The sequence below is a fragment of the Dama dama genome, chromosome 11, assembly GCF_033118175.1.
Source record: "Dama dama isolate Ldn47 chromosome 11, ASM3311817v1, whole genome shotgun sequence".
Classification (NCBI taxonomy): Eukaryota; Metazoa; Chordata; class Mammalia; order Artiodactyla; family Cervidae; genus Dama; species Dama dama.
The window spans coordinates 91,955,211-91,973,596 of record NC_083691.1 but is presented as its reverse complement, the minus strand read 5'-3'; the positions used below and the strand labels follow the sequence as shown (position 1 = coordinate 91,973,596).

At 39.2% G+C, this 18,386-nt stretch overlaps 1 protein-coding gene across 12 annotated transcripts in view; it reads right to left on the bottom strand.

Annotated features, from left to right (window-relative positions):
- Positions 1–18,386, bottom strand: part of ALMS1 (ALMS1 centrosome and basal body associated protein) — a 207,591-nt gene that overhangs the window by 5,890 nt on the left and 183,315 nt on the right. For all 12 annotated transcript variants that reach the window (XM_061155716.1, XM_061155719.1, XM_061155721.1 and 9 more), the window contains 4 exons: positions 11,873–11,990; positions 9,633–9,836; positions 8,954–9,183; positions 3,258–3,441 (listed from right to left, as the gene is read on the bottom strand). In XM_061155716.1, coding sequence (XP_061011699.1) covers positions 3,258–3,441; positions 8,954–9,183; positions 9,633–9,836; positions 11,873–11,990 — 736 coding nt within the window. The remainder of the gene's footprint in view (positions 1–3,257; positions 3,442–8,953; positions 9,184–9,632; positions 9,837–11,872; positions 11,991–18,386) is intronic.

The following is an 18,386-nucleotide window of genomic DNA, read 5'->3' as shown; positions in this document are numbered from 1 at the left end:
AGAATAGCAAGGAAAGATAAGAAAGCCTTCCTCAGCAATCAATGCAAAGAAACAGAGGAAAATAGAATGGGAAAGACTAGAGATCTCTTCAAGAAAAGTAGAGATACCAAGGGAACATTTCTTGCAAAGATGGGCTCAATAAAGGACAGAAATGGTATGGAACTGACAGAAGCAGAAGATATTAAGAAGAGGTGGCAAGAATACACAGAAGAACTGTACAAAAAAGATCTTCACGATCCAGTTAATCACGATGGTGTGATCACTCACCTAGAGCCAGACACCCTGGAATGTGATGTCAAGTGGGCCTTAGGAAGCATCTCTACGAACAAAGCTAGTGGAGGTGATGGAATTCCAGTTGAGCTATTTCAAATCCCAAAAGATGATGCTGTGAAAGTGTTGCACTCAATATGTCAGCAAATTTGGAAAACTCAGCAGTGGCCACAGGACTGGAAAAAGTCAGTTTTCATTCCAATCCCAAAGAAAGGCAATGCCAAAGAATGTTCAAACTACCACACAATTGACTCATCTCACACACTAGCAAAGTAATGCTCAAAATTCTCCAAGCCAGGCTTCAGCAATACGTGAACCGTGAACTTCCAGATGTTCAAGCTGGTTTTAGAAAAGGCAGAGGAACCAGAGATCAATTGCTAACATCCACTGGATCATCGAAAAAGCAAGAGAGTTCCAGAAAAACATCTACTTCTGCTTTATTGACTATGCCAAAGCCTTTGACTGTGTGGATCACAATAAACTGTGGAAAATTCTGAAAGAGATGGGAATACCAGACCACCTGACCTGCCTCTTGAGAAATCTATATGCAGGTCAGGAAGCAACAGTTAGAACTGGACATGGAACAACAGACCGGTTCCAAATAGGAAAAGGAGTACGTCAAGGCTGTAAAGTATCACCCTGCTTATTTAACTTATATGCAGAGTACATCATGAGAAATGCTGGGCTGGAAGAAGCACAAGCTGGAATCAAGATTGCCGGGAGAAATATCAATAACCTCAGATATGCAGATGACACCACCCTTATGGCAGAAAGTGAAGAAGAACTAAAGAGCCTCTTGATGGAAGTGAAAGAGGAGAGTGAAAAAGTTGGCTAAAAGTTCAACATTCAGAAAACTAAGATCATGGCATCCGGTCCCATCACTTCATGGGATAGATGGGGAAACAGTGAAACAATGGCTGACTTTTATTTTTTTCAGGCTCCAAAATCACTGCAGATGGTGACTGCAGCCATGAAGTTAAAAGACGCTTACTCCTTGGAAGGAAAGTTATGATCAACCTAGACAGCATGTTAAAAAGCAGAGACATTACTTTGCCAACAAAGGTCTGTCTAGTCAAGGCTATGGTCTTTTCAGTGGTCATGTATGGTTGTGAGAGTTGGACTATAAAGAAAGCTGAGCACCACAGAATTGATGCTTTTGAACTGTGGTGTTGGAGAAGAGTCTTGCGAGTCCTTTGGACTGCAAGGAGATTCAACCAGTCCACCCTAAAGCAGATCAGTCCTGGGTGTTCATTGGTAGGACTGATGTTGAAGCTGAAACTCCAATACTTTGGCCACCTGATGCGAAGAGCTGCCTCGTTTGAAAAGACCTTGATGGTGGGAAAGATTGAAGGCAGGAGGAGAAGGGGATGACAGAGGATGAGATGGCTGGATGGCATCACCGACTAAATGGACATGAGTTTGGGAAGGCTCCGGGAGTTGGTGATGGACAGGGAGGTCTGGCATGCTGCGCTTCATGGGGTCACAAAGAGTCGGACACGACGGAGCGACTGAACTGAACTGAACTGAGGCACAATCTTTACCATGTGCAAAGGACCATGGATGACTGTGCATGCCCTGGCTGCCCCTGAAAATCTCCGCCCCTTTCCTCAAGCCCTAATCAACCTATCTGCCCCCTAACCCTTCAGTTCCCTTACTCCGCTCCTCTTTGGAACATGAGCTCTACTGGGACTTCCCAGGCAGCCCAGTGGTTAAGACTTCACCTTCCAGGGCACGGGGTGAGGGTGCAATCTCTGGTCGGGGAGCTAAGATCCCACATGCCTCTCAGCCAAAAAACCAAAACGTAAAACAGAAGCAATATTGTAATGAATTCAATAAAGATTTTAAAAATAGTTCACATCGAAAAAATCTTTAAAGGAAAAAAACAAAAAAACCATGAGCTCTCCTTTCTCCATTCTGTGATCAGTGTATAAAGCTAATGTTCTGCTATGCTGAACCTGGTCTCATTCAATTGACAACTGTGACTCTGGGCAAAGGATCCATTGAGGCGATCCTGACCCTTAGGGGATTGGTAACAGAGGACTGTGTCTTAAGAAGGAAGGGTGTGTTGCTCAAGAACTGTGAGAGGGAGCAGCTAGGACTTTGTGCCCCTACCCTGAGCTGGCAGTGCAGGCTCGTGAGCAACGGCCAAAGCCAGGGTTAGACGATGATGACCATGACAACAGCCTAAGGCTCTGAAGACAGAACACTGTGGCACAGACTAAACAGTGTGAACTGAAACACTGACCTGTTTACAGGTAAGGTAGTGATTAAAGCATTAGGGAGCACTTTACAGTTTTCACAGCTTTCACATATTATTTTATTGAGATATTACACCTAGCATAATTGTTATGAGCACAGAGTCTAGCACCAGCCCACTGGGGTTCAAATCCATTTGGGCAAGGTACTTAATCTCTCTTTGCCTCAGTTTTCTCATTTGTGAAACAGGGATATTAATAGTATCCACCCCAGAGAAGTGTTACAAGCATTAAACAAGAATAATGTCTGAGCAAAACCTAAGAGCTATATAAGTATTTATTATTACTATTACCCTTTGAGGGAAGCAAGCCCCATCAAAACATTATACTTTTAGAACTAACTTGCTTATGGTGACAGAGCTGGTTTTTAAAAACACCATTCTCAGGAATTCCCTGGTGGTACAGTGGTTAGGACCCCACATTTTCACTGCCGAGGACCTGGGTTCAACCCCTGGTCAGGGAACTAAGATTCTGCAAGCCAAGTGCCCATTCTCATCACACTCTCTCATTTTTAAGATGTAGTGACAGGGCAAGATTAACTGTGCTTTTCTGGATCATGGAAGTGCTGAGAGCTTAATTAGGCAGGTTCTGCTATCTAAGGAGATTTGAGTCTCAACAAGCAGAAGTCTCTTTCTGACCTGTAACTGGTCTGGCATTGAGCAGTGCCACCTTGCATGAAGCAGACCTTGCCCTCTCCACTAAGCAATCGGAAAGTGAACGGGCAGAGCGTACCTCTCTTACGGAGCAGGTGCACGGGGTCCCGGTAGCCCTGCCATTCTTGCACAGTATTGAACAGTGCGTCCCGCTCACTCTGTAGCATATTCTGCAGCTTCCTCTCCTGGACTATTAACTTCAGGCGCTTTATCCGTTCCCCAGAGCGGGAGATGAAGTCCGGTCTGTGAAGCTGAAGTGATTCCTGAGGAGAAGAAAAAGCCCCCAACCTCATATTAATGATGCAGTCTTTTCTCCAAGGGCCTAAAAAAACCATACCTGCCCAGCAGGTTTGGAAAGCCTGTTTGTAACTTACAGAAAATACTTAGAGCTGAAGGATGATCTAACAACTCCCTGAGTAGTGGAGTTCCAGTAGGAAAATCAGAGGGATCAAAGAAATGCCTTTGGAATAAGTCAAGAATTAAGATTATGGCGATTACAACTCTCCCCAATGTGGATGGGATAAGGTTTGGCTCACTGTGTGATTTTAAATTTCCCTTCAAAGAAATACATCTTTAAATAACATTTTCTTTGACTCCCAAGTACTTATAAAAAAGAGACCCTGTGGAAATAAATGAAGCAGAGAGGAAAAAAGAAAAAAGGATCAAAAGAAATGAGGACAACCTCAGGGACCTCTGGGACACTGTGAAACGCCCCAACATTCGAATCATAGGAGTTCCAGAAGAAGAAGACAAAAAGAAAGGCCATGAGAAAATACTCGAGGAGATAATAGCTGAAAACTTCCCTAAAATGGGGAAGGAAATAGCCACCCAAGTCCAAGAAACCCAGAGAGTCCCAAACAGGATAAACCCAAGGCGAAACACCCCAAGACACATATTAATCAAATTAACAAAGATCAAACACAAAGAACAAATATTAAAAGCAGCAAGGGAAAAACAACAAATAACACACAAAGGGATTCCCATAAGGATAACAGCTGATCTATCAATAGAAACCCTCCAGGCCAGAAGGGAATGGCAGGACGTACTGAAAGTAATGAAAGAGAATAACCTACAACCTAGATTACTGTATCCAGCAAGGATCTCATTCAGATATGAAGGAGAATTCAAAAGCTTTACAGATAAGCAAAAGCTGAGAGAATTCAGCACCACCAAACCAGCTCTTCAACAAATGCTAAAGGATCTTCTCTAGACAGGAAATGCAGAAAGGTTGTACAAACGTGAACCCAAAACAACAAAGTAAATGGCAACGGGACCACACCTATCAATAATTACCCTAAATGTAAATGGGTTGAATGCCCCAACCAAAAGACAAAGATTGGCTGAATGGATACAAAAACAAGACCCCTATATATGCTGTCTACAAGAGACCCACCTCAAAACAAGAGACACATACAGACTAAAAGTGAAGGGCTGGAAAAAAATATTTCATGCAAACGGAGACCAAAAGAAAGCAGGAGTCGCAATACTCATATCAGATAAAATAGACTTTCAAATAAAGGAAGTGAAAAGAGACAAAGAAGGACACTACATAATGATCAAAGGATCAATCAAAAAAGAAGATATAACAATTATAAATATATATGCACCCAACATAGGAGCACCGCAATATGTACGGCAAACGCTAACGAGTATGAAAGAGGAAATTAATAGTAACACAATAATAGTGGGAGACTTTAATACCCCACTCACAACTATGGATAGATCAACTAAACAGAAAATTAACAAGGAAACACAAACCTTAAATGACACAATGGACCAGCTAGACCTAATTGATATCTATAGGACATTTCACCCCAAAACAATCAACTTCACCTTTTTCTCAAGTGCACACGGAACATTCTCCAGAATAGATCACATCCTGGGCCATAAATCTGGTCTTGGAAAATTCAAAAAAATTGAAATCATTCCAGTCATCTTTTCTGACCACAGTGCAGTAAGATTAGATCTCAATTACAGGGAAAAAATTGTTAAAACTTCAAACATATGGAGGCTAAATAACACGCTTCTGAATAACCAACAAATCATAGAAGAAATAAAAAAAGAAATCAAAATATGTATAGAAATGAATGAAAATGAAAACACAACAACCCAAAACCTATGGGACACTGTAAAAGCAGTGCTAAGGGGAAGGTTCATAGCATTACAGGCTTACATCAAGAAACAGGAAAAAAACCAATTAAATAACCTAACTCTACACCTAAAGCAATTAGAGAAGGAAGAAATGAAGAACCCCAGAGTTAGCAGAAGGAAAGAAATCTTAAAAATCAGGGCAGAAATAAATGCAAACGAAACTAAAGAGACCATAGCAAAAATCAACAAAGCTAAAAGCTGGTTTTTTGAAAAAATAAACAAAATTGACAAACCATTAGCAAGACTCATTAAGAAACAAAGAGAGAAAAACCAAATTAACAAAATTAGAAATGAAAATGGAGAGATCACAACAGACAACACTGAAATACAAAGGATCATAAGAGACTACTACCAGCAGCTCTATGCCAATAAAATGGACAACTTGGATGAAATGGACAAATTCTTAGAAAAGTATAATTTTCCAAAACTGAACCAGGAAGAAATAGAAGATCTTAACAGACCCATCACAAGCAAGGAAATCGAAACTGTCATCAAAAATCTTCCAGCAAACAAAAGCCCAGGACCAGATGGCTTCACAGCTGAATTCTACCAAAAATTTAGAGAAGAGCTAACACCTATCTTACTCAAACTCTTCCAGAAAATTGCAGAAGAAGGTAAGCTTCCAAACTCATTCTATGAGGCCACCATCACCCTAATTCCAAAACCAGACAAAGATGCCACAAAAAAAGAAAACTACAGGCCAATATCACTGATGAACATAGATGCAAAAATCCTTAACAAAATTCTAGCAAACAGAATCCAACAACATATTAAAAAAATCATACACCATGACCAAGTGGGCTTTATCCCAGGAATGCAAGGATTCTTTAATATCCACAAATCAATCAATGTAATACACCACATTAACAAATTGAAAGATAAAAACCATATGATTATCTCAATAGATGCAGAGAAAGCCTTTGACAAAATTCAACACTCATTTATGATTAAAACTCTCCAAAAAGCAGGAATAGAAGGAACATACCTCAACATAATAAAAGCTATATATGACAAACCCACAGCAAGCATCACCCTCAATGGTGAAAAATTGAAGGCATTTCCCCTGAAATCAGGAACAAGACAAGGGTGCCCACTCTCACCACTACTATTCAACATAGTGTTGGAAGTTCTGGCCACAGCAATCAGAGCAGAAAAAGAAGTAAAAGGAATCCAGATAGGAAAAGAAGAAGTAAAACTCTCACTGTTTGCAGATGACATGATCCTCTACATAGAAAACCCTAAAGACTCTACCAGAAAATTACTAGAGCTAATCAATGAATATAGTAAAGTTGCAGGATATAAAATTAACACACAGAAATCCCTTGCATTCCTATATACTAACAATGAAAAAACAGACAGAGAAATTAAGGAAACAATACCATTCACCATTGCAACAAAAAGAATAAAATACTTAGGAGTATATCTACCTAAAGAAACAAAGGACCTATACATAGAAAACTATAAAACACTGATGAAAGAAATCAAAGAGGACACAAACAGATGGAGAAACATACCGTGTTCATGGATTGGAAGAATTAATATTGTCAAAATGGCTATTCTACCCAAAGCAGTCTATAGATTCAATGCAATCCCTATCAAGCTACCAACGGTATTTTTCACAGAACTAGACCAAAGAATTTCACAATTTGTATGGAAATACAAAAAACCTCGAATAGCCAAAGTAATCTTGAGAAAGAAGAATGGAGCTGGAGGAATCAACCTGCCTGACTTCAGGCTCTACTACAAAGCCACAGTCATCAAGACAGTATGGTACTGGCACAAAGACAGAAATATAGATCAATGGACCAGAATAGAAAGCCCAGAGATAAATCCACGAACCTATGGACACCTTATCTTTGACAAAGGAGGCAAGGATACACAATGGAAAAAAGACAACCTCTTTAACAAGTGGTGCTGGGAAAACTGGTCAACCACTTGTAAAAGAATGAAACTAGAACACTTTCTAACACCATACACCAAAATAAACTCAAAATGGATTAAAGATCTAAATGTAAGACCAGAAACTATAAAACTCCTAGAGGAGAACATAGGTAAAACACTCTCCGACATAAATCACAGCAAGATCCTCTATGACCCACCTCCCAGAATATTGGAAATAAAAGCAAAACTAAACAAATGGGACCTAATGAAACTTAAAAGCTTTTGCACTACAAAGGAAACTATAAGTAAGGTGAAAAGACAGCCCTCAGATTGGGAGAAAATAATAGCAAATGAAGAAACAGACAAAGGATTAATCTCAAAAATATACAAGCAACTCCTGCAGCTCAATTCCAGAAAAATAAATGACCCAATCAAAAAATGGGCCAAAGAACTAAACAGACATTTCTCCAAAGAAGACATACAGATGGCTAACAAACACATGAAAAGATGCTCAACATCACTCATTATTAGAGAAATGCAAATCAAAACCACAATGAGGTACCATTACACGCCAGTCAGGATGGCTGCTATCCAAAAGTCTACAAGCAATAAATGCTGGAGAGGGTGTGGAGAAAAGGGAACCGTCTTACACTGTTGGTGGGAATGCAAACTAGTACAGCCGCTATGGAAAACAGTGTGGAGATTTCTTAAAAAACTGGAAATAGAACTGCCATATGACCCAGCAATCCCACTTCTGGGCATACACACTGAGGAAACCAGATCTGAAAGAGACACATGCACCCCAATGTTCATCGCAGCACTGTTTATAATAGCCAGGACATGGAAGCAACCTAGATGCCCATCAGCAGATGAATGGATAAGGAAGCTGTGGTACATATACACCATGGAATATTACTCAGCCGTTAAAAAGAATTCATTTGAACCAGTCCTAATGAGATGGATGAAGCTGGAGCCCATTATACAGAGTGAAGTAAGCCAGAAAGATAAAGAACATTACAGCATACTGACACATGTATATGGAATTTAGAAAGGTGATAACGATAACCCTATATGCAGAACAGAAAAAGAGACACAGAAATACAGAACAGACTTTTGAACTTTGTGGGAGAATGTGAGGGTGGGATATTTCAAAAGAACAGCATGTATGCTATCTATGGTGAAACAGATCACCAGCCCAGGTGGGATGCACGAGACAAGTGCTCCGGCCTGGTGCACTGGGAAGACCCAGAGGAATCGGGTGGAGAGGGAGGTGGGAGGGGGGATCGGGATTGGGAATACATGTAAATCCATGGCTGATTCATATCAATGTATGACAAAACCCACTGGAAAAAAAAAAAAAATAATAATAATAAAAAGAAAAAAAAAAAAAGAGACCCTGTGCTAAGTAGAAATAGGAGTTATATAAATGGAGGAACAAATGTAAGACTGATGCAAACATCAGGCCTCTACTACACTCCACGTGCGGATATCTACCTACAAACCCAATGAGCAGCTGCACAACATCTTCCCTTCTATTGCCTTGCCCTGCTCAGATACTGAGGGTGATACGTGATTTATAACACTAACAGTAAGGCAGCCTTTGATTAATGAGTGTGAGAACAGATTAACTGTGGAGGTGCCAGAAACAAGGGTCACATGACTATACTTCAGCATGCCAAGTCACAGGTTTACCCTTTCTTCCTCCTTAAACATATAGCTAAAATTAATTCAATCTCACTGTACCTGGAGGGTTGCTCTCACAAATGGCTTCAGTGGATCTTTGCCTGGGCCGGCTAGTGAACTGTGCCTGTCCATGTGCTGTCCCTGCCAGTTCTGTTCCCGCAGTGGCTCCCTCCAAGGTTTGGTGTTGGTTATTGGTGCAAACCAGGAGATACCAGGGCCATGAAGCTTGGGCATGTTTTCCTTCTTAGGACCAGACTTCATATTTTCCACAGGAACAAACCATGAAACTCCTATAGGAAGTATTTTTAAGAAAGAAAAAAGATTTTTCATTTTTCTCATCAGAAACATATGCATAACATAGGCTCTCAGGGAATCAGCTGTCAGGGGCCAGCAAAATGCCCTAGAGTCTGCTTACTGCAGGTATATAGACTCTAACTGTAGCATTAAATGCAGTCAGCCCTCTGTAATACATGCATGCAGAATCCCTGCATTTGAGGGACAGTGCTAGGTCATTTTATATAAAAGACTTGAGCATCCACCGCCTTTGGTATTCAAGAAGGGTTCTCGATCCAAGCCCCTCCAGATATAGAGAGATGACTGTACTTTGAAAATGGGCCAAGGTGGTGCGGGGGGAAGACGGAGTCAACATTAAGTTGTTTAGAAACGAAGAATCCTAGCATTGCAAGAGAACGGAAATTCACAAGTTTTTCTACTGAGAAAGCATGACTTAGAAGCTGACCTTCACAGCAGCTCTTCTTGTTCTTCTTTAACTTTTTGTCCCCAAGGTAACTGGTAAGGAGCCTCTTCTCTTCTATTTTTTCTTCTGACCAAGAAGTCACATCACTGTCCTCTTCTACTCTAGCCTCACTAGAACTTGGAGTTGGGAAAGTCATTCCAACATCTCGAGTGTTTTCTCTGACACCATTCACAATCTCCAAGTTACCTGAGGGTAAAGATCACAGACTTCTCTGAGAAAAGCCTTGAGATTTAGTTGGCAGGTGCATTTAAGTCAGTAAATGAAAACTTAAAAAGAATTAATCATTTATTTTCTATTCTGTAAAGAAAAAGAATTGAGATCTATAATCTTCATAACTACATCTGGTAAAATAGGGAATTCCTGAGTGGGCCAGGGGTTAGGGTTCAATGCTTCCACTACAGTGGGCATGGGTTTGATTCCTGGTCAAGGAACTAAGATCCCACATGTTGTGCAGCGTGGCCAAAAGAAAAAGTAAATAAATAAATAAATCTGGTAAAATAGTCAAAACAATCATCGAGACACATTTTTAACAAGTATCATCATGTAAAAATATTTGTTGAAGACAGTGCTCTGAATGAGTATAAGCGAAAAGACAATGCAATCAGAGTTGAAAGGTGATATAAACTGTTTTGGAATCACATTATTTGATTTACTACATCAAGCATCTTCAAAGTTTTATGGTAATTTCAGATACGTGAGATATCTCATTTTTAAGAACAAATTTAAGTTGTATTTTATCTTATTGCCATCAGAAAGAATCCTAAACTATGTTAAGTGATATATGTGTTTTTCTTATTATGAGGTCTGCATAAAGAATGGTAGTTTCACTGCTGCCTAAACTATTACCACTAGTTTTTTTTAATTCCACTTCAGTAAATTAAAAAAATTTTAAGGTTTGAGAACTGCAGGCTACTGCCTCCTCTTCAGTGGGATGAAGAGAAGAGAAGAGAGCGAGAAGACAAGGAATACGAGGGCAGAGAGATGGAGACGTGTATGTCTGTGGGAGGAGCTCACTTCTGTCAGCTTAGATATTAGAGGGAAAGCACGACTAACATGGAGTCACTGGGAAAAAGATTTCAGTTCTGATCCCAAGTAAGAAGGACAGTAAACACAGTCACCAAGGTGAGGAAGAAGTTAACAGACGTAAAGACATGACTTGAAGGGAAAAATAATCAAGGGGCAGGTTCACTTCTGTTTTATAAAATCAAAACATATAGGAAGTCATAAAGTGAGAAGCCTCCTTCCCATTCTTGTTCTCCATTAAGTTTATAACCCTGTGATTCCAGAGAATTTCTGCACACATTCAAGCAATTCTCTTCATTTTTCAAATACATGTAGTAGCATGCTACATACTATTTTGTACTTTGCTTTTTCTTTTTAATTATGTATCTTGGGGATCTTGACACATTAGTAGCAAAAGCTACTTCATACTATGTAGGACTTCATTATGTGTGTTAGCCACTCAGTTGTGTCCGACTCTTTTGCAACCCCATGGACTGTAGCCCACCAGGCTACTTGGTCCATGGGATTCTCCAGACAAGAGTACTGGAGTGGGTTGCCATTTCCTTCTCCAAAGACTTCATTATATGGATATACAATAATTTATTTAACAATTTAGCTACTGATGGACATCTAAGTTGATTTTACTTTTCTGCTTGTAATAAAACAATACTTCAGAGGTTAGTTCTGTCATTAACCATTTGTCATTTTACACATATGCACCATATATCTATAGGCTAAACTCCAAAAGTAAAAGTGCTGGGTCAAAGTAATTTTGATAGAGACTGCCAAGTTGTTAGTCATAAGGGCTGCACTCCCAACTTACACACCAACTAGAATGTACCTATTTCCTTACATGCTTGCCCACAAACTTGCTATCAAACTTAAATTTTTGTCTATCTGACAGGTGACAAATGACATGAGTATATATTTTTTATTAATTAAAAAAATTTACTAATTTATTTCATTCTGGCTGTTCCAGGTTTTAACTGTGGTGCGCCAGCTCAATAGCTGCGCTGCAGCATGTGGGATCTCAGATCCCCGGCCAGTGACTGAACCCATGTTCCCTGCACGGCAAGGCAGATTCTTAACCACTGGACCACCAGAGAATATACTTGAGTATATTTTTAATCTTCATTTCTTTTGTTGTGAGTGACGTGAGTGTCTTATCACAGGTTAAAGAGCTACTTATATTAATATTTCAATGAAAATGTTTAATTTACCTGCTTGTACGCCCTTATTTAACATATGTGCATTTTGCTTGTTGCAAAGGGTAGAGTTCGAGCTCCAGAAACTACTGGTAGAAGATGAAACAGAGTCAGAAGAGACATGGTCTGCCACCTGGAAAGACAAGAGAGATCCTGTTACCATTACTTGTGGTCAATGGCCTAGATACCTACAGAATAAGAAAATATACAAGTCACCAAGAGCCCTTTCTAATCCAGTTCAAATGGTTGAGATGACATTGCCAGGAAGCTTGCAGCAATGTGAACATGCTACTACGTATTTTGTGATAGAGAGGTGGATGCTGTAGTTAGATAAGGGCTCAAGCTGTTTTAAGAAGCTAAGACAAGACTGGGTACGTTCCCAGGACTTGAAAAGACTCTGAAGTGGGTGCTAGACAAAGATTAGCCTGGTGTGTCTTAAGAATGAAATTCTGAAGTGACACTACCACAAAACTGATAAGAAAGAGGGCAGAGGATAACTAAAGAGGTTGAGTGGTGAACTGCAGAGAGTGCTTTCCAATAAGATCCAACTTAGGCATTTATTCAAGGATAAATGCCAAAAAGCTTAAAGGCCCTATGAGAAGTCCTAAATGTGAGGAATATAGCAAAAAGCACTTGAATATTTGAGCCCCAAAGGCTTTTTAGTTATATTCAGAGCAAGTAGAGCAATGAAGGGAGCTGACGGTGGAATGTTTGTGAATAAGCAAAAGATTACCAAAATATAGTAAAAAAAAAAAAAAAAATTTAATATAAAATGATATTTCTTAAACTGGTTCATCACAGCACTCTCCTGAGGAAGGGTCCTAACCCAGAACAATGAATTGGAGGTTATAAGTGAGGGGTCTGGGAATCTACATTTTGAATAAATGCCAGGTGCTTGTCTGATTAAGGACGTTTGGTAGAGTAAATTGAAACCCAAGTCAGGAAAGGAAACAGAGTGTCTCCTTCCCTCAACTAGACAAACTATATTTCAGGACCTTCAGGGAACTTGCAACAGATCCAGCAGCAGAGGAGCTATGTCAAATGTCTGGAGACAGGAAATTAATTTTTTAAAAGATAAGCACAGCAAACTGCAGGCTTTAAAAATGATGACCTGTAAAATTCTAGAATGTATCACAAATTGTATTATTTGCAAGCATATCCAGGTTAAAAAAAAAAGATCAGCAAATTTTAGCCAAGGTTCACTAAAGCAGTCAGAATAAAACCCTGTCAGCTTAGCCTGGTTTTTCCTAGTAGACATGGTCATTTAACTGGTAGACCAGACTACATAGCAGAGAACTAGATTTGAATAAAACAACAAAATTTCTCATAGCATACTTGAGGGCAAGATGGAGTTATAGGGGCTGAAGGATAAGTTGATGGACCCAGCTTTCCCATATAAAACATCCAGAAGGGCCTAAACAGCTGTCAGGACCCCTAATAATAATAGGAATGATAGGCCAAATCAAACAAGGGATAACTGTAAAGCCTTACGCATCAGGCAGGAAGAATGGCAATAACTTTGATACAGTAGAAAAAGCTGTGAGTCTGGAATCCAAATACCTAAACCAGTCTCAGATCTTCCCTTTACTAGCTGTCTTTACTTGAGCAAGCCATAATCTCTGTTGCCAGTTTTCCCATCTAGAAAAGGGAACAGCTGCATTCCTGAAATTATGGAAGTGTTACAAAGACCAAGTGATTTAGACGCAAAAAAATGTAAAAAGCTAATATAAAATTAGGAGACAAAGATCATGTTAAACCAATATGTATCAAAGTGTGGTGAGGCAGATTTGACTGACTGGTAATACACTATAATTTTTCTGCAGCTGTTTTTTAAAAAAGGGGAGAATAATTTACACACTAAAATGGACTTTCAATATAAACTGTCAAATACAAAAAGCAAAGTTTGCTGCCATTTTTGTGAAAAGGGAAGAAAATATATGCAATATATACAGTTACTTGCCTTTCATGTACAAAATACCTGTGAAAGAAAAGAACCCAGATTGGGAAGGAAGAAGTAAAACTTCTTATTTGCAGATGACATGACGCTATCTGTAGGAAACACTAAGAAACCTACAAAGTATTAAAACAAATAAAAAAGTTTAGCCAGATTGTAGAATATAAGGTCAACAAGATAAAAAATCAATTGTATTTCTATATTCTAGCAAGGTGCAATCTGAAAATAAAATTAAGGAAATAAACTCCACTCACAGTAGCAACAACAAGAATGAAATAACAGGGAATAAATTTAACAACAGAAGTGCAAGGCTTGTACAATGAAAACTATAAAACACTGGTGGGAGAAATTAAAGGTCTAAATAAGTTGTGAGATATTGCATGTATGTGGAATGGACAAAAGATTTGAATGGATATTTTACCAAAGAAGATATAAGAGTGGCCAATAAACATTGAGAAGATTTCAACACTATCAGTCACGAGGGGAACGAACTGAAGTCACAGGGAGACGCCACCTTACACCCACCAGGACGGCTGTGACCAGAAAGACGTGCAGTGCTGGGTGCTGGCAGCGAAGCGGAGAAGCTGGAACCTTCACAACCTGCTGTTGAGAACGCAAAATGATACAGCTGCTTTGGAAGACACTTTGGAATTTTCTTGAAAACTAAACATAAACTTATCATGTGACCCAGCAATTCCACTCCTAGGTATATACTCAAAAGAAATGATTCCACATAAAACTTTTTGTGTCCACACAAAAACTTCTACACAAACATTCATAGCAGTATTATTCACATTATTTCACCCCCCCCAAATCAAACAATCCAAGTGTCCAACAACTGGCAATCAGATAAACAAAATGTGGCAGAGCCACACAATACTCATCAGCAATAAAAAGGAGTACTGACACGTACTATAAGGGTGAATCTCGAAAATATCCCTAAAAAGCTAGATACAAAAGACTAGCTATTACATAACTCCATTTATATGAAATATGCAGAAAAAAAGGAATATGGGAGTTTGTCTTGGGCTGGGAATGTGAATTGGTTATGAACAGGTATGAGACTTTTCTGGGTGACAAGTGTTCTAAAACTGAATTGTGGTGACGACTACATGGCTCTGTAAACTTACTTCAGTAAAGCTGTTTAAAAATCTCTAAAGATACGCAAGAACTAGTAATATGAGTAACTCTGAAAGGATGGGTGCCTAGGGAACAGGAGAGGGGAGATACCTTATCAAATACTTAAATATTTTAAATTTTGTACCATGTGATTGTATTATCAGTTTAAAAAATGAGAATAAATAAAACAAAAATAAGGAACCTTCAATAAAGGTTTAATGGCTTTGATGAGATAGGAGTAAAACATATGTTAGGCCATAGAAGTGTTCTAGTTTACAGAAAGTGAAAAGTGAAGTTGCTCAGTCGTGTCCAACTCTTTGCAACCCCATGGACTATAGCCTACCGCGCTCCTCCGTCCGTGGGATTTTCCAGGCAAGAATACCGGAGTGGGTTGCCATTTCCTTCTCCAGGAGATCTTCCCAATCCAGGGACCGAACCTGGTTTTCTTGCATTGCAGGCAAATGCTTTACCAGTTTAGTTTATAGAAAGGAGGATGATAAATCTGCTGTCACTATCTGAGGCACAGCATATGTAATTCAAAGGGACATGTTTAAAAACAGGATATCAACAAATAGACCCAGAAGCTCCCAACTTAGGAAAGTGGAGTAGAAAGGATCTACCTGTGAGAAGTGGTTCAATGAGTGAAGACCTGAGAGAAAATACTTCAGGGATGGAAGTGGGGGCCTGAGATGCAGATTAGATCTCTTTTCTGTGCCTTCAGAGGGCAGAACTGGGAACAGTCAGGAAATCTAATACAGGCAGATTTTGGATCTTTTTAAAATATCAAAACCTTTGCCAACTAGTGCCTAGACAAATCAAATGAGATGCCAATGAGCAGTGAGTGGTGGAGCTGCTAAAGCAGAGGCTGGAGCACCTTATGGGGCAGAGGCAGCAGAGTGTGGATGGTCCTTTCCAAGAACAAGTCTGAGGACCTCCTGCACTTCCAAAGTACACAACTGGTCATGGTATGCACCACTGGGTGTGAAAGAACACACGTTTACTTCTGATTAAATGAGGAGTCTTGGTATGCATGTTTCTGCTTCCAGTTTAAATCTTTCTGATTAAGTTCATTCCTGCCTGTAAAAAGGTAAACATTTAAAAATAGAAAATAGTCTAAAAATAAATTCTTGCTCAACCAGATATATCTAGTTAACCCTCTAGTATGGTGAAAATCAAAAGGCCAGACAAAAACAAGTGTTTTCAAGGATATGGAGAAATGAGAACCTTCACATATTGATGCCTGGAATGCAAAATAGTAAACAATACTTTGCACAACAATCCGGTAGTCCCTCAGATGGTTAAATATAGACTTACCATATGATCCATAGTCTAGCCACTTGTAGGCATATGCCCCAAAGAAATATAAGCTATGTCCACATAGAAACTTGTATATGGATGTTCACAGCAGCTCTGTTAATAGTAGCCCCACAGTGGAAGAAATTTCAGTGTCCACTGACTAATGAATAGCTAAGTAAAATATGTATATTCATACAATGGAATATTACTTGGTCATACAAAGGAATGAATACATGCTACATTATAGATGAACTTTGAAAATATTAAGTGAAAGAAGCCAGTCACAAAAGATCACATATTATGTCCATTTACACGAAATGTTTAGAATAAAGAACTCAAGAGAGAGAGGAAAAAAAGCAGATTAGTAACACAGCCAGGAAGGGGCAAGAAATTGGAAGAAATGACTGCTAATATGTATAGGGTGTTTATGGTAGGTATTGAAAACACCTTAAAATTAAATTGGGATGATGGTTGCACATCGCTGTGAATATACTAAAACCCACTAAACTGTACACTTAAAATAGCTGAATTTTGTGGTGTGTGAAACACCTCAAGAAAGCTATAAAATGTGTATATTCATGTATGCAAACTGAAATACAAGCAGATTATGAAGTCTTTATTTGGAGAAAAAAATGCTGCTCATGCTTGGTGGTCTTCTATCTCCTGTTACTGAACCAGGGATACAATAACAAAGGAAGGTACCAACAGCGTCATTTTCACACAACAGTGAACAGTCCTAACAAAAACGTGGGCACCGGATATTGTACGCATGGTCGCACTGTATACACACACCATGGCAGAGCTAAGTGCAAATGGTCAGAATGATGCAGTCATGCCATGTGACTTCCTCAGATTCAAACAGTAATCACAATTCACAGCCTTGCACTGTGTCTGACAATCTGTGCTGAGGACCCAACACGGGACAGAAGGTAATTTTTGCTGAATTCATTTACAGATGCTGTTGGTAACCCACAATAACCCACCTTCCTTAGTCCAAGGGAGAGTCTTAGGCATCTCCTATAGTGATCTCAGCATCCCTCATGGCCTGGAGGTGAATCAGCCCACTCAGTTCTCTGCAGTTGGGCTTACACACAAAGATTTAAGTGACTACAAGTCAAATGACATTACCAGCTACCATGGTTTTTAAGTTTCTGTTGCAGAGTTGAAAGGAGATACATACTGGCTGACTTCTTCTGTTTTAATTTCTATTATTGCGAGAGTGAACTCACCTGTTGATGCCTGATTACAACTGGGAAAAAGGTAACCTCCACCATCTCAGAGATGTTTCAGGTTTTTTGTTGTACTTCTTAATTAAAATCTAGGTGAAATTCATTCCCATATTCGCTGATCAGACACACCATCAGATAGACCCAGAAAAAAAAAGGTTTTCAAATACTTGTTTTTCAGGTGGAAACTGAGCTTAGGAAAACATATCACATGTAGGAAAAAGTCTGTTTTCTTACACGACTTTATATGGCTATTCTTCATGTATGAAGATTGTTACTGTTGACCTTCTGCCAGCAAGGTGCCTGCTGAGAGATACTTTTCTCATTTATAACTACTGAAGTTTAGTACCAGAGATACACATTGATAAAGCAGAGTAAAAATCAGAAATACAGTCAATAGCACCCAAAGACAGTCTTTCTTGTGAAGTTTTTAGATATGTGCAGCTCAAACTGGCAACTGTAGATTCAATACTAAAACTTATTAACCAGTAAAAGATGACACAATCACAAAGTCTGTGCCCTCAAAATAACATTTTAACATAGATTTAATTCTGAGAGGCAAGATTAAATCTTAAGCAGAACTCAGGTGAGAACTATTATTCACCACTAGAAAATCAGAACTGGTCAATTATTTCTGCAAGTATGGTAGACGGTAACTGTAAAATATCCTGCCCCCTAAATTAAAAATGTATTCTGCCTGCAGAAACGTCCTCAGAAAATTTCTTTTCATTCAAAAATGAATAAAGATGGCAGAGATGTAATGAATCTGGATAATGCCAAAATTCAAAGTAAGGCCATGAGACTCTAGAGTTAAAATGTAGCAGCAGTACTTGTCATCAGAACTAAGGTTAAAAATCTCTAACAGGACAGTAAAGTTTTCCAGATAATGGTTGGGTTTGGGGTAGAGAAGAAAGAAAACCAAGAGCTGAAGACT